This window comes from Dermacentor andersoni, chromosome 8 (assembly GCF_023375885.2).
Source record: "Dermacentor andersoni chromosome 8, qqDerAnde1_hic_scaffold, whole genome shotgun sequence".
Classification (NCBI taxonomy): Eukaryota; Metazoa; Arthropoda; class Arachnida; order Ixodida; family Ixodidae; genus Dermacentor; species Dermacentor andersoni.
In genome coordinates, this window is record NC_092821.1 from 129,052,663 (window position 1) to 129,080,178 (window position 27,516).

At 43.6% G+C, this 27,516-nt stretch overlaps 1 protein-coding gene across 4 annotated transcripts in view; it reads right to left on the bottom strand.

Annotated features, from left to right (window-relative positions):
• LOC140219872 (cytochrome P450 3A8-like) overlaps nt 1-25,897 on the bottom strand; it is a 36,445-nt gene extending 10,548 nt beyond the window's left edge. Inside the window, exons 1-11 of one of the 4 annotated variants that reach the window (XM_072289911.1) lie at nt 25,399-25,897; nt 20,119-20,215; nt 15,504-15,556; nt 14,884-14,980; nt 13,824-13,949; nt 12,649-12,901; nt 3,946-4,076; nt 3,242-3,353; nt 3,059-3,152; nt 2,176-2,284; nt 2,008-2,096 (exon numbers count right to left, since the gene is read on the bottom strand). In XM_072289911.1, the coding sequence (XP_072146012.1) occupies nt 2,008-2,096; nt 2,176-2,284; nt 3,059-3,152; nt 3,242-3,353; nt 3,946-4,076; nt 12,649-12,901; nt 13,824-13,949; nt 14,884-14,980; nt 15,504-15,556; nt 20,119-20,215; nt 25,399-25,454 (1,217 nt within the window). In that variant the 5' untranslated portion in view covers nt 25,455-25,897. Of the gene's footprint in view, nt 1-2,007; nt 2,097-2,175; nt 2,285-3,058; nt 3,153-3,241; nt 3,354-3,945; nt 4,077-12,648; nt 12,902-13,823; nt 13,950-14,883; nt 14,981-15,503; nt 15,557-20,118; nt 20,380-25,398 lie in introns of those variants that run through there. The other 3 variants (XM_072289913.1, XM_072289910.1, XM_072289912.1) reach the window with 3 other exon arrangements.
• Between the last annotated feature and the right edge of the window lie 1,619 nt (nt 25,898-27,516).

Sequence of the window (27,516 nt, forward strand, 5' to 3'; positions counted from 1 at the left end):
TTTAGTAAAGCAATTAAAAAGTTGGTTGTTACACGATTAACCAATTATGTGACTAGATTTATTATTCTGTCCAATTCTCAGTATGGTTTTCGCCCTGGCCATTGAACGACCTTGTTCTCATCTCCCTAACGGATCGCCTAAAGGAAGCTATTGATAATGGACAATTCGCCGGTTCAGTTTTTATTGCTCTTACGAAAGCCTTTGACACTATTAACCATCACATCTTGTTTTTAAGATTGGAAGCCATAGTTATAACAGGGCCAGCACTAATGTTGCTATGAAGCCATCTGCAGAATAGACATAATATAGGTAAAATTTGGTAACATAGTTAACATTAGCTAACATAGGTAATGTTTTTTCCGAAGCTAAGGTTACTAACCTAGGATTACCGCAGGGTTCTATTCTGGGACCCTTATTATTTTTAATTTACATTAACGATTTGCCTAACTGCCTAACATCCTCACACTGCGTACTGTACGCCGACGACAGAATCATTAATAACTACGATAAAAACATTTTGTTCTTGGTTACTAAACGCAATACTGACTTAGCTAAGGCTACGAACGGGTGTATTAATAATAATAATGTTATTTATCACTCCAAAACCAAATTTAGTGTGTTTAATTCCCCCAGAAACCTTCTTATTCAGTTCGATTGCTGAATCTTTGTTCCCATTCAATCCCTTCTAGCACTCATTGCTCATCCTTTGGAGTAGAACCGGACTGCAACCTCGAGTTTCATTATCATGTCTCCAATATTAAAAAGAAAATTGCCCACGGACTTCGGTTACTGATCAGAGCTCACCAATTCTTTAACTGTGCTACACTTGTCGCGCTCTATTACGCTTTTATACACTCACACATATAACTATATGTGTCATATAACTATATGTGTGTGTGATGTATATAACTATATATAACTATATAGATACTCACCTCAGCTCACTTCAAACTTTACAAAACCAAGCAATTAGAAAAGTCACCTTTGGCCCCTATAATACTAGCGCTCTTCCAGTGTTACACTCTAATAACATTCTCTCTGTCAACGAAACTGTGATGCATAATTTGGATATATTTACTTGAAGTTTTTGAATAACCAAGCGTCTGCATGTATATTTCTTAAAGCATGCCTGATAAACGCTAATATCACTAGATTTGCTCTTCACCATAATCTCATTTTACCTCAGGTACGCGCCAACTATGGCAAACAATCGGTTCATTTTCAACTTTCTCTTTTTGAAATTTTATACCACTTAAGACAACACGTTCAACATCCATATTTAAAAAAAAGAACATCTGAAGGATTTTCGTCCAGTATTTAATATTACCTTTTTTTTTCACCCTTAATACTTCAAATATTCCTTGGTTCCGGAACCTTTGTATTTTTTTTGATGGTCATGTATTTTTTAAAGTTCTTTTGTTGTTTGTATTGTTGAACGTTTGGGTGAAATTTTCTGTATTGTTTATTTATTTTTCTGTTCATTACTATCAATTTCGTTTAGTTCACTTTATTTACTGCATTTTTTTCTTGCGATTGCGTAATTATCTGCATTAGATTTATACTAACTTCCAAATGCACAAGTATATAATGTTTTGTATGCTCCATTACCTACTTTCTGCCATGTTTCCCTGTATATGACTTTAATGTGTTGCTCCTCGTTGCTTTAGAAAAAGTACATTTATAAATAACAGGAGGTCTCGATACAGTCATCGACTATGGGACCTCCTTCTGTATATTATTGTTCTATATAACCTGTAATCTAATAAGAACAAATCAATGTCAATTTCAATTCGTACCACAATGCGCTGTGAGATGACTTTCTGGAGGATGGTTTGCTACTTCGTGGAATATGAACCAACAAGTTCTCAAGTGCAGGATACTCTCGTTTTCGGAAAATCTTCGCAGTTTTACGAAGATATAAAACAATTAGGAACGTCAAAACATTTATCTTAAATATACGCGAAATTTATTTATAGAACGGGATTACCTTCCAAAAGCGTGACTCACCCTACGACAGGCGAAAAAAGGCGAAGTGATTCCGATATGACTTGGTCCATGTATTTGATGCTGAAAACGTTGTCGTACGTAAACGCTCCCTGAAACACCAGGTACATTTGTGGTGTTGCATACACATTATGAACAAAAAGGGCTGCCTAGAATTTTCAAAAATCATACATCTCTCTTCAGGACGGAAAGGACTTCTTCTCTAAGGCGGTCTTGAATATCTTGGTGTTTTGCAAGGAGATAGGCTGCAAAAGCCAGGGCTGTGCCAGTCGTCTCGAACCTGTGAGATAGTTAGTGCATAAATGCTGCAAAGGTTCTAGTTACCAATAGAGACACATCGAGAGCGAACTTTAAACCTAACGTATCTTATTATCGCCGCTCATGGTCCAGGCAATCTTTATGAAAAAACACGATGAATGAGACACCCTGTTAAAAACTTTAAAAGGCGTCGGTATCTTATAATCCTTCAGTGTGGACCAGTTGAAGTGCTTGACGTAAACCGTACTCTACGTAATGACTCAAAATAACTCTGTGCTGTTGAGAAACTATATGTTATAATATAGTTTCTCAACTACTACAACATATATAATATGGCGTAATAGTTCTGAAGAAAACAATGGGGACACTGAAACGTTTATTTTTGACACATGGGAAAACAATTATAACATTCAAAAATTAATTGCACTTTTTGCCTAGCTCTCATATAGTGCATGTACTCGAGTTCGAGCATTCTCCACAGTCCATTAATTGCTAATATTTATCATATATATTTTACACAATAAGCAGCGGCCGATTGCGGTGCTCACAATGAGCGCTGTGTGTAAAGTGCCAGAGGGTAAAAGATGGTGCTCTTCGAGCATGACGTAAAACACGCTGGCACAACTGCTGAGCGTGTTACAATATCCAAACAGTGTTACAGAAATGTTGCACTTAACTAAGCACACAACAGTCGAGCTAAATTGGAAAGTATATTCGGGCTCAGTTTCAAGGTTCGAAAAGGAATATGTTAAGCCAGAACTTTAACAAGGAGGCGTGAGCTCTAGCTTATTCTCACCCCGCTAGGAAGAAAGTGAAGCCATTCGCCATAATTTCCGTATCCGTCAAAGCGTGTTTCTTCCCGATGTCGTTTACTTTGACAGGCTGGTCCTCTGAAAGGCAGAGGAGAGACGAGGTGCGTTGTCTTCTCTCAGACAAAAAAGGTCATATGTTAGCCGAAGCAGCTGGCCACCAGGTTTACCTTGGTATGAGCTATCAGCATCGCCGGATGCCGTGAGCGAATGTACGTTGACCGGGGCTCCAACCTCAACTTCCGCATTGAGCATCAGCTGCAGAAGATCGCTTCTATCTTTCTGAAATGATTAAGGTAGGATTATTCATGTAGACACCTTTAAGAGAATCGACAGCTGCAGATGAGGTGGAATCCGCATAGTGCGCGAAACACCGTTTATCTTTTCTAACCTCCACCGTGATTTGGTGATGGCCCACATATTGCTTGCGTCATCGCTGGTTGCCGCTAAATCACACAAGAAGGACTGAACCACGCAGCTTGCGCTTACGAGCCGAATTCGGCTTTATTAGTTACTGGATATATGAGCTGCCACGTTGGCTGTGATGTCGAAGCAAACCCGGTTGGAGAATGCCGCACCATACTTCTCTGTATACGTCTATCATTAGCGTCGTCGCCAGCGCTAGCCCTCTAAGCCTGCGCGCCGCTGACGCCTGGCGGCGACACCACGGCTTCGCAGAAAAAGCAAGTGTAATGCGATTGTCTTCAGCGTCTTTTTGCTGTCAGGACAATAGTTCAATTCCTTAGCTAAACGTTGCGTATAGTTAGTAGACATGATAACTCATAGCGTGTTGCTTATTGAGGTGCGAGAGTAGACAGTCACACATTAGTATTTCCAGAAAAGAATCAGCCACTAAATATAAGTCATGGCTTACCTCACGGTTTCCACGACGGAACTTTATGATAGGAGCAATTTCGTGAAAAGACTTGTCCGTGGGAGTCTTGGTATGGCTGGAACTGTACGATATGATTGCTCTCCAGAACCAGATAAGCTCCGGAAAGCACGCTGGAAGCAGGGTTGACGTTAAAATAGGAATGCAATAACTTTGCCATCTTTATACGATCACTTAGAAACCGGCAATTGGTCTTGCTTCAAAGGCTACTAAGCAAGATATGTCACGAGATCGTGTCCACTGATAACAAGTAGATCAACTTCCTACGCACTCAAAGATCTCAAAATATATAGATTCGTTTGAATGTGCTTGAAAATGCACTGAACTAAGTTTGTAACTGCGTGTGCCTGGATTAGGACGGCGCGAAGGAATTTTGATACGAGAGCGGAGGTATTGTATTTAACCCTTTTAGGGTTATATTCTTCGTGAAAACCTGCCTCTGGGTTATATTTTATTGCAGAATCCAATAGTAGGAGAATATCAAAAACTCATGTGTTCAGCAAGAACTTATTCCAAGCAATATTTTGTTTTAAGAATGCTTGACACACACGAACAGTATACACACAAATGCGCTATGTAGGAAGAGACCGAGAGAAAAAAGTCAGTTTCGCCCGAAAGGCAAAGCATCGATTGCGACAGCCTATTAGTAGACAGCTATACAAAGTAAGCATAATAGCTTTATCGGCCGTATAAACCCGTAAACATTTGCTTACTAACAAATATATAAGCATGGTGTCACGCACGCACAGGCAAACATAAACACACCTCACTCCATGAGCGCGGACACTCGCTGTCAGAACACTGGCGGGAGGAAGAGCGTCAGCAGCAGCCAGCAAATAGAACTTCGTGCTTCCTTGCGCTCCAACGCGAACTAAAGTGAAAAAAAAAGCTAAAAAGAAGATTTGCACTTAAATGAACTTATATGTTGCGACTTAATGTGCATACCTAGCGGCAGCCTATGACACGCCAGAGGTGCCAGATTCATGGACCAGACGCGCGACCGAAGCTAGCGAGGCCGGTTACACTTATGAACGTTCGCCTGTTCGGAGACCCGTCTGTTGGTCATTTCTTTTACGTAGCCTGGTTTCTTGGGTGTTGTGCCTATTATTGAATTCCTTCTACACTTTGACACGGCAACACAGTGCTATTTGACTATGGAAAGGTGACAAATTTCGTTTGAGAGTCTGGGCCAGATTTCAAGCAGTTTAGGCTTACAGTATGGCACTGAGCATTGTGGTGCAGTTAGTGAAGAACAGCTCGGCTGTTCTGGCACAGTCAATTTGGCGTCTACTGAATCGTTCTATGGGCTCATTACTGTAACCTATTCCGGCAATTTTCGAGCAAGCTCGCCGCACCTGGCGTTGTGAGACAGCGTAAGACAGCTCGGTCATTGCGGCGCGGTTTGTTTCGCGTGCACTCAGTCTTATTGGGACAAATATGTTGCGCTTTCGCTGACCGCCCCCCCCCCCCCCCCCGTCCCACTTTAGTTTAACTTATTTCTGTACCTTTTGAGGTGCATTTAGATCATGTTCACCGTGCCCTGCGTTGTAACGCAGTTAACGAGAAGCAGCTCGGTCGTTGTTACAGATTTAGTTACACGTTGACTGAGTCTCACGGGGACAAGCATGTGGCGCTTTTTGTGCCTCCCTCACCTCGTCCAAACAACCTGTACTTTCTTTCTGAATTCACGCTTGTCGAAAACGCGAGAGCAGTTCCGAATAGTTATTACAGGGGGCGTATTGCTTGCGCGGCCAGAACGTGCAGAAGATAACACCTAGGAGCTGAAAAACCAGGACCTAAAGTAACTGGAAAATTCCACATTCTGAACGATTGAAGAGAGGCTTTGTACCCCCGCATTTGCCTTGAGTGCGAGTAGAAGGCATTCTGCGAGTGTCCAGCATGGTCTGGATGGGAGCCTGTGTTGTCGCCACAGCTGTACGTGGAGTGTTGTGTTCTGCCTCTCGTCCTTCGTCCGGGTAGCGCTGCCCGCCCATAGGAACAAGTACCACCGTGTCTGCTGGGGCCAAGTTGTGTCGAAAACGTGCAGCTGCACGAGCATTTGTGCTATTTAAGTGCAGGAAATAAGGCCCAGGGACTTGGGAATTATTGGGAATTAAATGTTTTCTTCATATATTGTGTATGGTATTGTTTGAGATGACTCAGGTATATTCTACTCCATGTTTGCAAAAGCGAATTGATTTTGTTTATAATGTCGCTCATACCCCACTTTCGCACATTTTGCCTCTACGCGCAGTTTTCCTAAGGTCTAAATACCAAGATGACACATTGTTGTAATGTACTTTTCTCAGCTGATGCCATGCGGGGGGTGCATTGTACGGGAAGCACTACTGCTTACTAGGTGCCACAACATTGGACGAACGCATCAAAAGCTCGGAACGAGCATTCAGGTAGAGCAAAATAAAGACTTGCGTATTTCACAAGACTGCTCGCAGTCATACATTGTACTAAATAAAAAAATATTCCTCACCCCCCAAACAGCGTGTAGTTGAGTACTAGAAGCAAAAGCAAATACCGCGACGATCAGCACAGTAGGTGTAACGCGTACCAGCTAGCATGCAAAACGGGCGCTCCCAAACCCGAAACCGGAAGTGATTTTCATGTCTTAATACCAGCCGCTTGGCGCGCTACAGTCAGTTTGGTCCCTGGGCTCTATGGGACTGTTCGCTTTTGCTCAATGTCTTTATCTATGATCAGACAACAAAGCTCAGGATGGATGGATGGATGGATGGATGGTTGGATGCCATGAGCGTCCCCTTTGGAATGGGGCGGTGGGTTGCCCCACCAAGCTCTTGTTATTACATTGCCTGATGCCATACCTATGTTAAAAAGAAAAAAAAGAAAAGAAAAAAATCCCATGATGAATTCTCATAACCAAGCTTTCTGAACCCCTATTGTGAACTTTGTTTTTTCACAACTCCATTGTTTGTCGTTTCCCTATTTTTCGTCCACCAATCTTCCAGACGCCGCTTACTGATCTCCATTGTGGACATGTTTACTCTCCTCTTGCTCTTGCTGTACCCAAGGGCTTTAAGGAGGCCAGGGATGCCTAAATCGGTCACTGGGTATATATCTTCACATTCTAATAGAACATGCTCCATCGGTTCCTTGCTTTACCGCAGCAAGCACATGATCGTTCTTCCTTCTAAGTAAGTAAGTGTTTTAAGGCATCCTGATCTCGCTTGAAAACTAATGAGCTTCCCTTTGAGTTATCATAAATTGTTTCTTTCCTGATTTCGTTTTTCCTCTGAAGTAGTTCCTCGAAGCAGATTCCATTGTTGCCATTCACGAGATTGTCTCAGCCACTTTGACTTTCTGCTTGACGTTTTTGTTGCCACGTTGCTTACCATACAGGTCGCATATTTGCAGGTAAGCTTCCTAGTTCTTTTCCTCCACTGTGAATGAATGTTTTTCCTGTACAGATACCTAACACTCTCCCAGCCCGCTTACATTCTTCCATATTCCTTAGTCGTTCTTCATACTCAATTTTACTGCGAGCTTCCCTCATTTCAAAACAAGCTCAGCCCATATCACCCTGCACATCTTCATTCGTAGTTTTCCCGTGAGTGCCCAGTGCGAGGCGACCCACTGACCTTTGGTTCACATCGAGTCCTGATTGTACCCCTGATTTCAAGCAAACAACCGCATTTTCAAAATGTAAGTCCAGGAACAATTACACCTTCCCCCATACCCCGGCGCATTTTGTACGTATTGTGTCCCCATAGCGCTCTGTGTTTCAGTATGGCCGCATTTCTATTCCCAATTGCTGTTTTTGGTTTTTCCTGTATTTCCATATATCTATTGCCTTCGTATATCCATATACCAATGCATTTATATTCTTTCACCCGAAGTATTTCCTGGCCCTGAATTGACACTGTCTGTTCACTGTTTTCATTGAATAACATAACAACTGATTTTTAACGCTAATTTTCAAATCGAAATTCTCGCCTTCCTGTCCACCGAAATTATCCAGACGTTGCACAACACTTTGCTTGTTAGCTAGCAAAACAATGTCGCCCGCATAAAACAAAACTGGAAGCTGCTGCTCTACTACCGTGTCCGCCTGTTTGCATGAGATATTAAACCGATAATACTTTCCTCTAGTGATCTTTCCATCCTCCCAATTTAGATCACAAACAGCAGTGGCGATAAAGGTCCCCCCTTCCTCAGTCCCTTGTTGATATGAACTTTCTCCTCGCTCCTCATGTCTCCCCATTCAACGCAAACGGTATTTTCTAAGTAAATTTCTCTCAAAAGCTGTGTACAGTCGTCGCGCGAGCCTTCCCCTTCTAAAATATTCCACCAAATGTTGCAGTCTACGTTATCATACGCGCCTGCAACGTCTAAAAAAGGCCATATATAACAGTCTTCTTTCTACTCTGGATATTTCAATACATAAGGACAAATAAGTTATAATCCAGACGCCTTCCTATTCTGAAGCCATACTGAAGTTCTCCCAAAACGTCCATATTCTCTGCCCATGCTTTCAGCTTGAATTTAATTGTCTGCATTGCTAACGTATATATTACCGATGTAATGGTCAACGGTCTGTATGAGTAAATTCTATCTTTATACCCCTTACCACTATAAATTATTTCTACTTTTTCGCCGACTGTCTGGTATTCATCTATCTTTCGAACTTTTTTCTACTGCTTTCAAAACAGCTTCCTTACTTTTTTGACCTAGTTCATTAATCAGCCTACTGAGAACCTTGTCTAGCCTTGTAGCTGTGCGCTTCGAAATTTTCTCTTCGGCTTTCTTCAAGTTGAAATTTGGCAGCACCTGCTCCTTCTCCATCTGGTTATCTCTCATGCTCTTTTTTTCTTCAAAACAACCTCGTCATTGCCTTGAAAAGATTCGACTGTTATTTTTCAGATGTAATTTAATGCCGCTTCCCTTTCCGGTTTGTTTACATCTTCGTCTAGGATATGTTGTATTGTTCCAGAGTTCCTGCCTAATAAGTTTAGGTGGTTTCAAGATATTCTAGATGCGGCCATCTTTTTCTCACGCGTTTATGAAAACCAACGTTCGCTATCACATTTTATCTTTGCTTGCGCCATTTGAACAATAGATTTTTCCGTCCGGTATATTTCCCATTTACTAGCTACTTCATCCTGAGGCAACTGCGATTTTCTTGCCTGCCTGTGCTCTCGGGATGCTTTCTGTCGTTCGGTGATCACTTCTCGTATCTCCCTGTTCCACCAGCTTTTCATTTTTTTTCCTTTCCGACGAGCATGTTAGCTTGTCTTCCCGTATTTCTGTCGTTATTACACTTGGAAGCTCACTGTATTCCCACTCTTTCTTTGGCCACTTTCCAAGTTCTTCCTCGCCTCTTGGGAATATATTTTTCATTTGATCGGCATTCAGATTTGGACTGGCCATTTGGCACTGCTTGCTCTCTTTCCCGATCGTATATCCCATTTTTAAAATGATGCGTTTATGGTCGCTCCGTAAACTGCTATATGGTTCCTTGTCAATGACCATTTCTCTGAACTTATCATGAATGCCTTCTGTCATCAGACAGTAACCTATGATCGAGTGCCGGTTTCCCACTTCCCACGTGATCTGCCCTGCACACTTAGGCCTTGTATTCACGATAAGAGGTAACGTTTCCAACTTTCCATTGTTGTCGGTATAACCATCTAGATCTTGTATGTGGGCATTCATGCCAACTAATAGGATCATTTCGGCAACAGTCCCAAAAACTCTTAATGCCGGCACTTAGACATGCCTCAAACTCTGGAGTCTTCTCTCTGCAATTATTTCCGGTCCACAAATACGTTACGCCCAGCCAAGTTTTCTTTCCACTCATCGTATATGATAACCAAAGATGCTCTTCACATTTTTAATTTCCTCTTTTTTATTTGCCTCCCTGATGACCGAACGTTCCGAATCCCCCTCTCTTTCTTTCTAATTTAGTTTCGTAGCACGCTTCCCAAATATAATTCTCAATCCCTGGCGGCTCTTCGGAGTAGCTAAGGTGCGTTTCTGTAAGCACATACACCCCTATTTGTTCTCCACTTAAGTGCTCCTCAATTTCTGCTCACTTTTCCTTTCTTCTGCCGCCCTGCATGTTTATGTCGCCAATTGCATGACGAGCTCTCTTTCTTGTTTTCCTACTTTTTCTCTTATTGACAGCGATGCTATTCCGAGATTTCTCTAGGCGTCCTTCTTCATTATTCCTTACACTGGCCTCCTGATCGCCCGTGGGCCCCCGAAGAAAGAAACCACGCGACCCGCAAGTTGCTAGCCCACTTCTCCAAGCCTGTGATTGAAGTAGACCGCGTCTCGTTGGAAACCACCACACCTTCTCACTTCGCTGTTTGCTTCTACGACCTCAAAACCTTTCTCTTGGCTCATGTTCCATATCGGCTCATTAGCAGCCACTACGGCTCTCTGTACGTTACTGTCCCGTACAGGCACCTCTGGCACCGCGCACCCCACGACCTGCACCTGAGGGGACAGTTCGCGCAAGTCATCTGCCCCCTTCGCCAAGCGCTGAGCTAGTCCGGTCCTTTTTCTGTTTAGGACGTCATTTAGGTCACCTGCTACTTCGACAAGGTGGCGTCCGTCGGCATTTTCCGCGAGCTTTGCTTTTGCTTGCTCCATAAGAGCGCCCAATGTTCGTCCTAGAAACGGCCCTACCACCACTCTTCGGTAACCTTTCACCCTCTCCACAATTGTCTCTGAACACCAAGCCAGGTTTGAGTCGCTGGCGATAATCACCCTTTCACTCTCTCCTACTGCCGAGGCCTCTCCCTGCTTCCTTATCATCCTTTTCTGTGTGATTGAGACTTGACAAGGGGCACTGACCCCTGCGTTCCTGCTTTTCCTTTGCGGACGCATCGAGGTAGGTGTAGCTCTTTCCCGCTAGCTCCTACCCATGTTTCCTGCATTCCATGTGCTTTGTTGACACACTCTCTTAGCGCGTTGGGAGACTGCGTTCCATTTTCAAGTCCTTGCTCGTTCACGATGGGGCCCTATTCAGCTTTTCCTCGGCTGCATGAAGTCCTTTTTCTATTGCCTTCCGTACATCACACTCCATATCTAGCTCATATTTGAGCTCTTCGACCTGTCTGACAAGCTCAATCTGGAAAGTATCCATTTTCTTCAGCCTAGCATCGACATCACAGCGTTTGTCGATTGACTCGATTTCCTTCTCAATCTCATCCGTCCCATCGTCAACCTTGAGGGGCTCCCCGCACACTGCACGCTTTGCCGTCTTTCTTGCCATGTGTTGCACTTGGGTTTTTCTAATACAAGCACCGAAGCATTCAGAGCCCGTGTATTCTAGCAAAGGCTGATACGCACATAATCTAAATCCTTAAAATTCTGCAAAGTAGTCATCACCAATGTTTTAGACACAATAAATGCCACACAGATTTAAGAAATGACACGTGTTCACACGTGTTCAAACACGCTGCCCCGCTCTCACTGGTGTAGCAAAACATTATTCCCGATACCAATACATACATACTACAACCACTAATAGCCAGCAGCCTTGTGACATCCAAACTAATATTTAAAGCTTCGTAAAGACTGAACGCCCCACACGGTTGCACGTGCTGAAACACGCGACGCGAAAGGAGCTATGACTATTCTGCAAAATCAAATATACACGAAACGCATCCGCGCCGACGGCGAAGAAAAAGAAAAGTAGCCAATTACTATTTAAAGGACAAAATATCAGCAAATCAAAAACGGAAGCAAGCTCTAAGCATGCATAAAAAAACATGTTTTCGTCGCCGCCACGGTGCCCTGGACGATCAGAGAATAAGACAATGGCAAGAAGGCACCATCTCGCGGTGTTAAAAAACTAGCGTGCGTTGTTCACGACGTCATTTCTGCGACGTACGTACACACGAGAAACAGTTGGTGGAGCCTGCCTAGAACAATTCTGGGCTTGTAGCGACATCTGGCGCGGATGCTGGAAAACTAGCGTGCTGTTTTAGTGACGTCGTTTTCGTGACATACGTACACAAGAGACTTCTTGGTGGAGCCCAGCATAGAGCACTTTCTTGTTGAAATGTGTAGCGAAATTTATGGCTGCTTCGACAAAATGATCTTTCATCAGAAGAACCGAGCCATAAATAGGAACGATTCAGCAGCAGTCGCCGCGAGAAGATGCACCGCTAGGGGCCATAGTGAGAACACGACTGTGCGCACGCCAGAGTATGGATATACGCAAATCGTAACCGAAGTTCAAGAAAAGCGAGAGCTAATTAGAATCTGTGAACACTGGCCGCGGCGCGCTAGCGCGAATGCTATAGCGGCGGCTGTAAGAAGCGAGAGCGTCTCCTACGCGCGAACCTCGGAGGTAGCGGACGACGCGCACGCAACCACGTGATCGAACGCTCGGAGGTAACCAAATCAAGTTGCGTGCATCGGTGAGCGGAAACGCAATTTGAAATTTGTTTGGGCGGCTCCATCGAGCTGGCAGCACCTCTCGACAACCTGTGGTATTGAATGCACGCGAAATTTAAAACGCAAAATGGGCGCCGCGCAAGTACGTCTAAAACCATGTGGGATGAATCAGTGTGCCGCACACGTACGTCAAGAGTCCGAAATGCTTAGAATGGTAAATTTTTATGCGTATTAGTCGACAAAGCCCCATGACAAGACCAGAGGCGGCGATCACAAAGGTACGTATAGACAATGTGAACTTACCAGTCAAGAAGTTTATCCATGCACGACGAAACTGCTGAATGGTATTCAAGCTCTCCTGAAACAGTGACTCAGTACTGCTGTTGGTTCGACCCTTCTGCTGCAGATTGGATTTTAGGCCAAACGCTGATCGAATGATGACGTCGGCCGTTAGCCTCTGGAAGAGTTCACGAAACTCGATGGCTTTGTGCTTCGACCGCAGTGTCTCGATGGCATCGAGGAGCTCGTTGCTGCCGTCGTCCATTAGGCTCATCATCTGAGAGCAGAACGGTGCTTTTACTTGTCGCTTTTCTCATGCAGTAGCATAAAAAAGAGCCTTCGTAGATGTATGAAAATTTGAGCAGCTGACAAATGAAAGGGGGGGGGGGGGAGGTTTATAAGCAAGTTCTCACATCATCTGCCGCAAGTACTAGGGGTTTGTTCGCTAGCTGTTCTCTGTGGGGATTCATCACCAGCGTCCTGGTCATCGAGCCTCCTGCGTTCCAGGCTGCGGTGCTCGCGACCACAGCATCAGCTTTAACCACCACTGTCATGCGTACTTCTAGCTTATTTCCGACGTGTAGCGGGCGAAACGCGGCCGGAGAAACAAAAATTGCGAATTAGTGCTGATAACCTTCGTCCATTACGCAACGCGGGAAATCATTTCTAAAGGAAAATAAAAAATTCAAGAATGAGCAACTTTGTGTTAGCCTTTCCTTTATTGTGTTTAGCGTTTAATTGGAAACAAGGTACAAGCTTATGGAGAAGATGAAGACGAAGTGATCACTAATGGTAAAAAAGAGTAAGTGGCAGTTTGGCGGTAAATAGGAGAGAAATACGTTAGCATTACGTGGCACTACTTTAAATGTCCTAGATCTATGGTTGAAACCGCGTTCGCCACGCCGGCAAAGTGTTTTTTATGAGCTAACTGGACACTTCCTGTCTCTCCGTGGAGCGAACTGACGATGCTCCGGAGCACAAACCATTGCAATATATATCTATATATATATATATATATATATAGTGTTACGTTCGATAAGAAGGCTGCAGAAATGAATGCAGTTCTTCTTAATAGAACCTAGCACTCACTCACACTGAACCTGCCATAGTTTTGCCACTAGTCTCCTTGTTTAACTTCAGTTTCGCATGCCCACTTTCCCGATTGCAGCTACAGACATGCTGGCCACGTCGCTGCCTACCTTTTTCATGTTCCTCGTCGTAAAGGCTGGCGTGAGAAGGCTGCGCATTTTCTTCCAGCGCTCGCCATCCGCGTTGACCAAGCTTTGCTTGTTGATCGGGTGGCTCCGCGCAAAGCCTGACGACATCTGCAAATCTTCTTGCGTCACCATTCGTCTCGCGGCGCTGTGAACTGCTGAGATAGCTTTGCATATTATGGCCGTGAGTCCGCTGATGTAATGGAGTAACGGGCCATGGAAACAGCTCGTGTACACCAACGTGGCACATCGCAAACTTTAATTGTATAGAACGAGAAATGGTTTCTTTGCAGGTTACTATTTTCGTAAGCCTGCAACGTATTACGCAGATAAAGTTGATAGTATGACGGAAGCCCGTCTGGTAGGGATGCATACTTAGAAGGAAGGGGTCCGGAGAGCGACCAAAATGGTTTAAAATGTATATATACGTTTTGGCTCCCCCACGGGAGCCTTGTCCACAATCTTGTGAAGAAGACTTGTGAACATTAACGCTTATAAAATGTTTTAAGGAGTCTACTAATTACCTTATTTTCTGAATGTATACTGCTCGGTCGCAAATTTTTGCGTATGGTAGCACTTGGTGTAGCGAAGAAAAAAGAATCGACCACGCAGCGCGGAATATTTATTGCTTGTGATTGCTTCTCACATTTGCAACTCTTTTTCTAATGCTGTAGCAAGCATTCTTATACAATTGAAACATTCGTTCGCGCTTAGGAAAACGCGAAAGTGTCTAAAAGTCATTGATGAATAATTCTCGCAGGTGCCATATGCCGGCAGGGACAGCTAGCGCTTTGAGTCAATTAAATCGCCTACTTGAGCAAGTAAAACATTAAACAAGAAGTTGGCCTTAAAGGTGGGACAAAATAAAGCTTTTTCTAAGTGATTCCCGTAGTACACATAATCTGCATAGCTGGTTTTAATGTTTGCAGTGCAACGCTTTCTGGGCTGCGTTTGAAAACTTTCAGTGTGCGATTGTGAGCCGAATTCTAAACGGGGCCTATTTGATCAGCCCTCTAAGAGAAGCCGGAAGTATTGTTATACTCACTCCTCGACTTGTAAAATTGTGGAAATCCTTTATTTGGATCTTCTTGATTAGCTCAGGATCTTTCACAATGAGAAACGGATGAGCACCGTTGTAGAAGCTGCAAAAAAAAAAAAAATGGAAAAATCATGCCACAATTCAAAATTACGTGGAGAAAGCTTTTGCTCTATAATGTATCCGGTTTAAGTTATGCTTTCATGAATAGGTACTAGTGCTATGGAAACTGGCCAGTGAGTAGTTTAATACTTTCCGTTCCGGCGAACACTATTGCATGGCAGAACCTGTGGAAGGGGACTCACAAAAAGTTTAGGCAACTTGACCACGATAGTGCACATGTGTTAACAGACCAATTCGTGTGCCAGCAGAAACTGAACTTGGTTTGAGTGACCAATGCATTGATTAAGTATACAGCGGGCTATATCTGTATCGTTTTTTTCGGACGTCGCGCTTTATGGCAAATGGTAAAAGGCTAAAAAGAAAAATAAGTCTACCATCACTGAACCGCTTGAAAGCACCGTCCAGGCACACCGCTTTTCTTTAGCCTTACTACGCAGCTCACATTGCTTTAGTTTACAATTCTTCAAGCGCATTTCAGAAAAGAAGGGATAAAAAAAACGACGTACCCTACGATGTCTCCATATTTCTCCAACCATTCTTTGTATTTGACCAGTGTTCCCTAAAAAAGAAAAAAAAAAGAAAAGCAACGAAAAACAAACTGGCGCATTACACGTTTGCAAGGCCCCGTTATTTCATGGCATGACAAAAATGAACCACTCTGCAAACGGCGTTGCATGATGATTACTTGCGGAAAGTGAGCTTAGGATATGTTGTAGCACATTTTTTAAAGATTTCCTATAAAGGAAAGAAAGAAACCACTGGCTTACACTCTAATTGTAGCGAATATTTGCCGGTTATTAGACAGAACACTGAGCTTGCGGCTCTACATAGGCGTTCGTTTGCTGCGAAAAATGCGTTTGGTGTAGAGAAAACATTTTTTTTTTCAACTCTGATAGTCGTAGTCCTGCTATCGCCTTGAAATGGATGGGACTTCGCTGTTTGTGTTTCCTTATTTTTCATAAACATTGCACCGATACAGTAAGTAGAGAAAGCTGGCTTGGCTCATTCAAGGCCTCATCTGCTGCCCTTCCCACGTTGTTTGTCTTTGCTATTTCCATAGACAAGTGAGCATAATGAAACAAGCGAAGTACGTGTATTCCTAGAAATCAGGTACTTTGGTTGCTGCACAGTTAAAAGCCGGGAAAATTGATTTGATACGCATCAATACAAGCTGAAATATCATTAGCAGCATGTTCAATGAGGCTGCTTGGTTCATCTTTAGATTAAGAACAGGAACAGCGTAACACACGACGTGCGAGTAAAGAGCACAGGATAGAGTGCTGACTAGCAACCATGTGCTCTATTTGCGGAAGCAGCATGTAAAGACATCATTGAATGTGACATAAAGGACAGAAAAAGAGGGATAAGAACGATAAGCGCCAGCCAAGGAGATAATCCAGTTAAATTTTGTTGAGAGCGTGAGGGACGCAAAACTGACGCACGCGTCGCCACTTGTGAATATGCAAAATGCCTCAAAGGTTTCCCGCGCGCTCCTTTTCACGATATCTGCCAATTATTTCGCACTTCTTAAGGATCAGGGTGCACCAACACGTGTTACGGTGGGCAGCCAGATGACTGTAAGGGTTTCTTTTTAGTGAAGCGGCATGCTCGCGCAGGCGATCATTAATGCACCTCCCCGTTTGCCCGATATAGCAACGTTTACAATCGATCGGGATTTTATAGACGACCTGCGTTGCACAATCAATAAAACCGCGAACATGACTCTTATAGCAGCTTTTGTGCGCGACAGTATCCTCCCTGTTGACTATTTTGTACAACCCGCTCAGTTTATTAGGGGCATTGCACACCACCCTCACTTCTGCCTTGGCCGCAATATTCATAATGTTGTGGGAAACACGGTGTACATAAGGAATGAAGGAAAAGCCTAGATCTCGAAGGCGATGACTGCACAATTTGTTTTCCGGCGTTCTTTAACCGTTTTATAAGGCCACCAGCAACACTGCACAACACGCTGGTCGAGGAGTCTGGTGATGTTAGTCTGTTGACTTGCGCTGAAAACCTCTGTTCAACAGAGTGCTCGCACGAGCGCTTCAGAGCAGCTCGCAAACATGCCTTAGCGATGCCTCGTTTTACAAGTTGGGAGTGTGCAGACGAAAACGGGAGAAGCCCTTTCTTTGAGCGAAACGAGTCGCTCCAGCACGTGTGCTGGAGCTAGAGCGTACGTGCTGGAGCTTTTCGCCTCGCTTTCCAGCTTTTCAGCTCAAGTCAACAGACTAACATCATACCCGACCAGCGTGTTGTGCAGTGTTGCTGGTGGCCTTATAAAAGAGTTGATGAACGCCGGAAAACAAACTGTGCAGTCACCGCCTTCGAGATCTAGGCTTTTCCGTCATTCCTTATGTACACCGTGTTTCCCACAACATGATGAATATTGCCGCGAAGGCAGGAATAATGAGGGTGGTGTGCAATGCCCCTAATAAACTGAGCGGGTTGTGCAAAATAGTCAACAGGGAGGATACTGTCGCGCGCAATAGCTGCTATAAGAATCATGTTCACGGCTTTATTGACTGTACAACGAAAGTCGTCTACAAAATCCCACTCGATTGTAAACTTTGCTACATCAGGCAAACGGGGAGGTGCATTAATGATCGCTTGCGCGAGCATGCCGCTTCACTAAAAAGAAACCCATGACGTCATCTGGCTGTCTACTGTAGCACGTGTGGTTGCACCCCGATCTTTAAGAAGTTCGAAATAATTGGCAGATATAATGAAAAGGACGTGCGTCGAAAATTTTTGAGGCATTTTGCATATTCACAAGTGGCGACGCGTGCGTCAGTTCTGCGTCCCTGACGCTTTCAACAGAAGAACTGGATTATCTCCATTGTTGACGCTTATCCTTCTTATCCTTCCTTTTCGGTCCTTTATGTCACATTCAATGATGTCTATATGTGCTGCTTCTGCAAATAAAGCATTTGGTTGCTAGTCAGCGCTCTATCCTGTGCAATTTACTCGCTCGTCCTGTGTTGCGCTGTTCCTGTCTTATTCTGAAATATCATGCTATTCCAGCAAATTTAACGGGTGCCACTCGCTCATTCTGGTCAGGGTAATAATATGGTTTAAATGTAATGAATTTCAGGGACGTAGCAACAGCAATTCATCGCAACAAGGACCAGCATGTTCTTTAAAGTGGGCGGTTGTGGCTTGGTGTGTTTATTGGACAATACGTCAAGGCAGCAAATTTTCAACTGTATATTATCGTTAGAAAGCTGATGAAGTCTAATTCAGTGTAAAAATGTCCCATCGCCAAAACATAAAAGAATTCGTAGATATCTACGCAATTTTACTTGCTAATATTAGTACTAGACTTGTACAGATTACAGAAAAAAAGTAGCCGATTACAATTACTATTAATTCATTCAAAAATGCAATTTCGTAAGGTCACCAGTTAATGTTCCGCGAAAGTAATGGATCAATTACTAAAATGTAGCCGATCACTTTAAAGAGCATAGAAGCGCGTGGTATGCTCCGACGTTCGACTTGTCCGTACAACCACCCGAAAAATTTTCTAAAAGATTCTGACAAAATGAGGCCTCGGATCCGATACCGCACGAACGACCAATTTCTCGGATATCGTTGTACGATGGCCGGAGTGATCGGACGGCCGCGACCAACAGCGCAGATTGCAATGCGAAGGCCTATACACAGCTGGCGTCGCCGTACAGGCCAGTACCTCGCCGGTCCCCTCGACCAGCCAAGGCGATTGCTTTTATGGCCGCTCACGGTGACATATAAATCATCTACAGGTTTGCTTTGCGCATGAAATAGAAGTACTCAGAAGAGAATGATGTCGAATGTGCACCTCTTACGTAATGCACCTCTTCCGGTGCATTACGGACCGCGAGCAATGATCCGGCGGCATTTCGTCTCGCAGACGGAAAACAAGCACCCACCGTCCCAGCGAGGCGGGTTGGCTGGCTTGCAAGTGAGACATTTTGCTTGCTATTTGCAGACACGACATTGAGGAAAACAGTTTATTTAAGCTCACGCTAATCGTGTTGTCAAAAGTAAGCGCGCTACGACGAGCTGCGCCCAGATCGCAAGCGCCGTCGGCCGCAATTGTACGGCGGTCGGCGAGCTATAGACCTACCGTCTCATTGGGCCACTTTCGGTGGAGGCGAAATGCAAAGACTTGCACTGGGCGCACATTAAAGAACCCCAGGTAGTCAAAATTATTCCCGAGGCCTTCAATGTCGCATGCCTCACAGTGAAATCGTCGTCTTGGCACCCCCTCCATCACAAGAAAAAGCAAAAGAAAAGAGAAAAAAAAAAGAAAAGAGAGAGATAGAGAGAGAGATAGGGGGGGGGGGCAATGAAAAGGAAAAGAAAGAAAAGAGATCGAAACGAAAAAGCAGAAAAAGAAAAGAAAAAGCATCACTTACAGCGCATAGATGCGCTGTAAGTGATGATTGATACCATGGAATACCAACTAGCCCGTACACAAATCTTACTTCAGTATATTCCTAGAAATATATCGACGGCGCCTACCGCTGTTTGTAAACATAGGGTAGGTCTGTATATTCATGCAAGTAATCTAACAACTTCATGGTTCTTTTCGTCAGCCACAGCTCGCTTGTTTGATTCCCTGCAGTTACCACCCTGATGGTATTAGTGTCTATTGCTATTTTCCCCGTGTTCTCATATTTTAAATTAGGTCAAAGAAAATCCGAGTAGACCAGCTCTAAGCCGCTGTGGTAGTCTGAGCTGTTCGTAACCGTTCTCGATAATTGAATGGAGTCACAGACTATTCACTGGTCAGCCAGCCAGTCAGCTTAAACTTTTGAAATGATGCCTTGATTGTCATTTTGTTTGATGTTATATATCGTATGATACTAATAATACTTAAATAAATTCTTAGGTGACATAACTGTACTGAAACTGTTATCAAGCCGGTTACCTTCCATTAATAATTCTAGTGAGGAACCGTTCTTGAGCGACTTTCACACAGAAAACCCGTCGATGCTTCAAGGTTATGTTGCTTCAGTATCTGTCCTGTTGAAGAACAATTCCACACGACGGTTTAAACATTGTTTGTTTCAGGCATTCTAAAAAAAAAAATGAGCCGGAATGCTTTTTCATAGTTTCTCTGTGAGTCAGGCTTACCTTCTGTATAATTTCAGAGAGGTTTCCTGAAAGAAAGCTTGGAGGAGGTCCCGGGATGCCGAGGTCTTTAAAAAACGACAGCCGTCTCCTGCGTTCTCTGTAAAGCACATAACAAAGTATGCGGCGGACAAAGGTAGCATTTGGGACAACCCAAATGCTACCTTCTTGCATTTCAGAGAACTTTTCGAATCATATGGTTGTACAAATGTAATTAACGAGCCTACCCGTGTCACCTCAAGTACTGAAACGATATTAGGCCTATGAATTACAAGCTTTTGCCCTGATGAAGTGAAGGCAGGTGTAATCACTTGTGACCTTACCGATCATTTACCAATTTATTGTCTAATACTATCGAAACAAAAGCGTACATTAGTAAAAGAAACACTGGTTAGAGACTACTCGGAACAAAACATGTTAAGGTTTAATGAACTCATGGAACAACAGAAATGGGATAGTGTCATAAAAGAAAACGATCCAAATGTTGCTTATAATGTCTTTCTGAAGTGTTTTACTTCTGCCTACAATGCCTCCTTTCCGCTAAAAGCTCCTAAAAAACACACAAAAAAACAAGAAAACCTTGGATATCACATGAATTATACACCAGAATTAAACAAAGGCAGAGACTTTTCGAGAAGTTTTTAGACACGAGATGTGAAGGTGATCTTCAAATATTTAAGAAAATGAAGAACAAATTAAGTGCTGATATCAAAAAAGCAAAACGAGAATTCTACATGAGAAAATTTTGTGAAATTTTGGGAAATTCTCGTCTTGTATGGAAAGCGATCCGGGATATTATAGGAAAGACAAGTTCGCCAAAACGTGTTTCGTATGAAAGTGAGTCCATGAGTGACATCGAGGTCGCAAACTTGTTTAACGAACACTTTATTAATGTGGGTGCTTCGGCAGATGACCGCGCCAAAATGTCTTGTGAACATTTTGTGAAAACACACTGTCAAAATACTATATTTATGTCACCCACCGATCAATATGAGATAACTGATGTCATATTGGCTTTGAAAAACGATTGCGCCGCTGGAGCTGACGATATTAAAGCTAGACCACTGAAAGCTGTCGCGCCGATGGTAAGCATCCCACTTATGCACATTCTCAACCTAATTCTTTCAACCGCAGTGTTCCCAGACGCAATGAAGCTAGCCCGTGTAGTCGTAATACATAAAGGTGGTTCGGTTAAAGACAAGAACAATTACAGACCAATATCAGTGCTTCCTATCTTTGCAAAGATAGCGGAGAACATAATACATAAAAGACTTTCTTGCTTTCTGACGGCAAACAATATAATAGTAAGTGAACAATTCGGGTTTATAAAAAACAAGTCGTCTGAAAGTGCACTTCTTGAAATAAAGGAGCACATACTAGACAATATCGAAAGGAAAATAGTTACCCTGGGAATATTTCTAGATTTTAGAAAGGCTTTTGACTGTGTCCAACACGATGTGCTCCTAAAGAAATTGCCATCGTATGGCATACGCGGCAAAGCTCGGTCTTTGATAAAAAGCTACTTAACTTCGAGAGCTCAATTCACATGCATAAATGGCGTAAATTCGGACTTAAAATTTGTAAAATTTGGCGTACCACAGGGATCATTACTAGGACCAACGTTATTTTTATTATACATTAACCATATTGTAAACATTAACAAAAATACAAAGTTAATTTTATACGCAGACGGTACGAATGTATTCTTCTCAGGTGCTCATGTAAGTGAGGTATTTCATCGAGCTAACGAATGGCTATCAGGTCTGGATTTGTGGCTTCAATCTAACAGACTTCAATTAAACATCAGCAAAACGAAATACTTACTCTTCCGGCCGCGAGGACACCACCCGACTGTAAACTTGGATTTAAAATTTCAAAACGTTACCTTTGAACAATCTGTATCAGTTAGATTTTTGGGGGTGACATTTCAAGAAAACCTCTCATGCACGCCTCACATTGACAAGCTCCGAAGTGAGCTAGGGCGAGTTGTTGGAATCTTAAATAAAGTTAGATATTATATCCCGTCTGCGGTGAAAAGGCAGATATACTACGCGCTATTTCATTCCCGGTTATGTTGCTGTTTCTTAGTATGGTCAGAGTCCTTCCATTTTTTTTTCTGGTCACGAAACTGCCGCCTCAGTTTCATATAGAGCCAGCGCCCGCCGCTAGAGGCGCAACCGTGCATGAGAGGGCATGCCAACGCCGCTACCGCTGTGGTTGTGTGTGGGGCAGCCTCGGTATTCTAGCTTTCTCAACTTCCTCAACCATCGCTATAGCTTCAAGTAATTATCTTTAACATTGAATATGCTTAAATTACTGCCTGAGCGCGTCTTCTGCCATGATATGAGCGCCCGGGACGAAAGAAAAGCCGCTCATAACATGGAGCTTGCGGCGGTCTCAGACCAATAAAAATTTTAAAAATCTGGGATTTTAAGAGCCAGAACTGCGATACGATTATGAGGCACGCCGTAGTGGGGGACTCAGGATTAATTTTGACCACCTGGGATCCTTTAAAATGCACCTAAATTTAAATAAACGTAAATAAATGTCTGAATGAGGTTCAGGTAGGATTAATGCAAGACAAACTTCGCTACTAAATGTCTTTAAATGCACCTAAAGGTCTGCAAAGCGATGCCATTTCTGAATGAGATTTAGGTAGGATTAATGCAAGACAAACTTCGCAACTAAATGTCTTTAAAATGTACCTAAATTTAAATAAACGGGTCTTTTGCATTTCGCCCCCGTCGAAATGCGTCCGCTGTACACGGCCGGGCGGTCTCGGTCCAGATTTCTTCATCATCGCTGTTCGCCTCAACACTTCGGTGGGCTCCGCTTTTTAATATTTGCCTGGAATTAAACGCCGCGCATTCGCAACAAAGCACCAGTGGTCCCACTTATCACCAGATGCAAACATATGGGCTGTTGCACCCCCGCTTACCGTTAAGTAAGCGCCAACTCTCCGTTGCGCATAGCGCCAGATTGTTCGCCGAGCATGCGCACAGCTGTTCACTAAATTTATGTTAAACTGTGGCAGAGAAGGACTCTGACTGTGGGCAGTATCTTATAAGGAGATCAAAAGAATGAAATTGTCATTGCAAAGGGCTGCTACCGTAGAATACTTAATGACAAAGAAAAGAAAATTGAGCTGCTCCGTGCGCTCAAGATTTCTCTGCAAAGCTATGCCATTTCTGAATGAGATTTAGGTAGGATTAATGCAAGACAAACTTCGCTACTAAATGTCTTCGCTGCAGCTTTTAGCAACGGATTAAGGCGAACGTGAAGTGTTAGGAGCTGCACAGTTGAAACTAGCTGTATTTTAATTAGGCAATTGCCTTAGCAAGCAGTCGTTTAGAAGCGTCAGTACGTAAGCCAAGCACTCATTCACGCTGCTCGTGGTTTCGACGCAGAAACGATGAGACTAGGTATTTTGGTTCTTAATGCGCAACTATTTACAATATGTTAAAAACTTTATAATTCGATCAAGAAAAGAAATAGAACGTGTTGGTGCAAAAACAACAAACCAGCACGATCATTTATTTATCATGTAAAATAAGCGGAGCGAAATACAGACAGCACAGAGGCGTCCGGTCGCGAATGGTCCACCATTCACAATGCAAGAAATTTGTTAAAAGCATGACACTGATATAATAAGCATAAAGAAATAACATCAAACGTGAGAGATAAGCATCGGGGGGGGGGGCAGGAAACAAACACCAGCAAACGAATGGCATTAAATACAGAATGCATAATCGATTGTTTCTATAAACAAGAAAGTGTAAAGCATAAGCATTTCATAACACATGGCAAAACACAAGTAGCCAAATCACAAATACAGCAATTTTTTTTAAATGGCTTGTTAGAGATACTTCTTCAGCTGTTACTTGCAACACGTGTTCGGCATCGTTGTCCTACCCCGCCACTTCAACTAAACAGCCGAGTACTCGAAAAATAGCGCAGCACATGCACAGAACAGACCCGATCACTCAGCTCGCCTCGCACTGCGCACGCGTTTCGATACGCGAACGATGCCCTCTGTGGCACAGTGGCGCCGCGTCGCGGCACTTTTGGGCAGCATATAAACCTCTCCCATAGCGTGACGGCGGAGTTTCGTGACCAGAAAAACATGGAAGGACTCTGGTATGGTCAACAACGACTAAGACCAACCTAGACGGTCTTTTTTGCTTGCAAAAGCGAGCGGTGCGTGCAATCGAAAATTTAGAACTTTCTGAAGACACTGCGCCCTTTTTTAAATCAAATAAAATACTGCCTATTCATAAATTGTATAAATATAAATTGGCCCTGGAAATATTGCATCAGCACCAAACAACACCTATCCAAACCAAATATCAAGTGAAACCTGGTCCATACTGCCTACGAAAGAATTTAATACCCAGGCCACGTTCTCGTACAAAATTTGGCGATCAAAAACTAAGCTTTATGATACCAGACCTTCTCAACGAATATCCGGAAATTGCTGAAGCACTCGTTACAGCTACCTCAGTGCATATTTTGAGAAAAATGCTCAAAAATTTTTTCCTTAACACAGACTAAAATCGTGCCGGACTGATCCCAGTTGGTTTCCGCTTACTCTGTGTCTTGGCTTTTCATTGTGAAAGTCCGATATATTTTCTGTGCCCGGACGATTGTTTCGACATACCTGTTTAATGTATCTGATTGTATGTGTATTTATGTTCCTGATGTAAAACAAAAGAACACTTATTGATGTTTCAGTTCTACCGTGCTCCAAATTGAGCCTATTGTAGTCAACACTTTTGGTAATTAATCTATGTTCTTGAGTGACTGCTGCTGCCAAGGGTGGCGAGGCCCAGTCAGGCACGTTCAGTGCCTTTTGTCGCGTCCCCCAAGGCATTTCTGTAAGGAATGTCTTGAATAAATGAATAAAAATGAATACAGAAAGAAAGCTGATTAGTTAGATTTACCTGGAAATTATTCCTTTAAGTGCAAAAAAAAGATACCATTGAACAAAGACAAAGAAGCTAAGGCCGTATTTCTATAGGGATAGAGGCCACAAGTAAACTTAAATGGTAAACTAAAAAAAAAAAAAGATAACTGATGCGAACCGCAAAGCGGAGTGATATTTGTCACATAAGGGCAAAATGGTCTCGTCACTGTTCTCTTCTTCGTTCAAAAACCGCATTACAGTTGCTTCAGTTTCACATGGGGATGCATGTAGTCTTCAACGTAAAGTATGTTCACCTTAGTAAAACCAGGCTTTCCTGCAAGTTTAGTTTCTCATTCGCACTTTGGGATATTCGTACTTACATGACCAACCATGCAGCAAGCGTAACGATGGCACTCAGGAGAAAGGCTTCCAGCATGGCTTGCGATGCTGACGTCGAGGTCGATTCTACAATGCAAGCGCCAACACTTGTGAAGAAACGGGTTACGATTGTCTTTTGTGGCACGTCAAACGCATTTTGCGCTGATGCTCCCGGTATCGCGACGATAAAAACGCCGCTTCCTTATCTCCCGACCTAGCAAGCTCTACGGGTAGGCTCATTTTGATGTCATCGTTTGCGACGTAGTAGGTTCACGGCCTGCAGTAAGGAATGGACACAAGACGGTGAGTAGGATGACGTAGTATAAAACGCCTTCTCTCTCATGTCGGTATCTTTAGCGATAAGTGTTCGTCGCGGCAGATTTGTATATAGCGCGCAGTATATGCATAAACACGGCGAGATTTCCCTGCTCTCAACGTACGTGCCTCTCTAGGGCGACGTGATGAACACAGGCCTTATGCAAACGCCACACATGAAGTAGCCCCGAATTGCTTTTATTTATTTTGTTTGTTTCTAAACCAGTCAACGTACAAGTTGATAGATTACAGAGGGGATGGGCGAAGAATAGAATGGAAAAGTTAAGAATACAGTTTCCAAACCATAACGGCAATTAAGTAAACCAAGAGAAAGGACCGAAACAAAAGTTATACTTTAAGAACAAATGGAAAAATGAATTCACGATACCGACCAACCTTAAAAGCAAGCAAAATACACAATAACGAAAACACTATCATCTGGTCTAAAGCATTTCGATGTATTTCGCTTGAGATTACCTTATGGTATAAAAGGCAATGTGCACTTAAAAACTACGTGCCCGGATTACTGATGCTCAGTAAAGACGCAAGTAGGCGTTTCCACTGAATTGATTTTTATCGAAGGAAATAATTGTTAACAATTGATACTGTTCTGACCGGGCGCGTTAATCTTATGTGTTAATGCCGGTTTGCTTGTAACCAGTGTGGCAAGCTAAAAGCAGCAGGAGCCATTAGCGTTGATCAAAACGAAGCGCAAACGCGATATTGGTTCTAGAGAAAATAGAAATGCGACTAACTCTGGGCCCACACGTGAACATACTAGAACCATGCAGCTGTAATCACGGACATCTCGACTCCCGTTATTCGAGGGAGCGCAGTGCAATGACTGGCATGCACTAGCCAGACGAGAAACCCAAGCCCTCGTATTACTGGCCTTTATGGTGTGCGTCAGGTAATGCCCCCCCCCCCCCCCCCCCCCATCCGATCCTTAGTTTCTTTTCCCAGCACTCACCTCGCCTAACCATGAGTTTGCTTGAAGCGTGGGCTGGGCGAAAAGCGAATTCTTACGTGAAATTTTTTTCTCATAAGACGACCGTCTTTAACTTCTCAGTAATGTGAAACCAACCATTGAAATCTACTAGGAGGAGGAAAGAACTTTATTGTGTCCCCTGCGAGTTGGTGGGGCGGGCCAAAGGCCCCGCCTAGGTGACGGCCAGGAGTTCGTGGGTCCTGGCGGCATCCTCGGCCCGCTGGACGGCCCATAGTTGATCTTCGAGGGCGGGGCTGAGCAGCGCGGATTCCCAGCGCGTGCGAAGGCTGCTGCTAGAGGCAGCGTTTTCTTTATTGTTATTTATCCCTCGGCATCCCCATAATATATGCTCCAGAGTGGCTCTGGATTCACATGTTTTGCATTTGTCCGTAGGATATACATCCGGATATATGATGTGCGAGAGGGCAGGATTCGGATACGTCCTAGTTTGCAACTGCCGCCATGCGACAGACTGCTTTTTTGTCAATTTTGCGTGAGGTCGCGGGAATATGCGCGTCTGTAACCTATAATGTTTCGTAATGTCATTATATGTTGTCATTCTGTCCTCCCACTCCCACTCATTTACCGCACCGTCACGTCCGGAGGGTGTCGGGGCGTCACTTGCGACTGCGGCTCGGTCCGTAAGCCCTCGAGCCACGTCGTGTGCCGCCTCGTTGTTGCCGTCCTCCGCGAGGGTGTGAGCGGGTGTCCAGGTGATGTATATCTTTCTTTTGTAATTTTGGCCTCCCGCAAGAAGAATGTGTAGTGCCTCCGGGGAGATTCGGCCGTTGGCAAAGTTTCTTATTGCCGTCTGAGA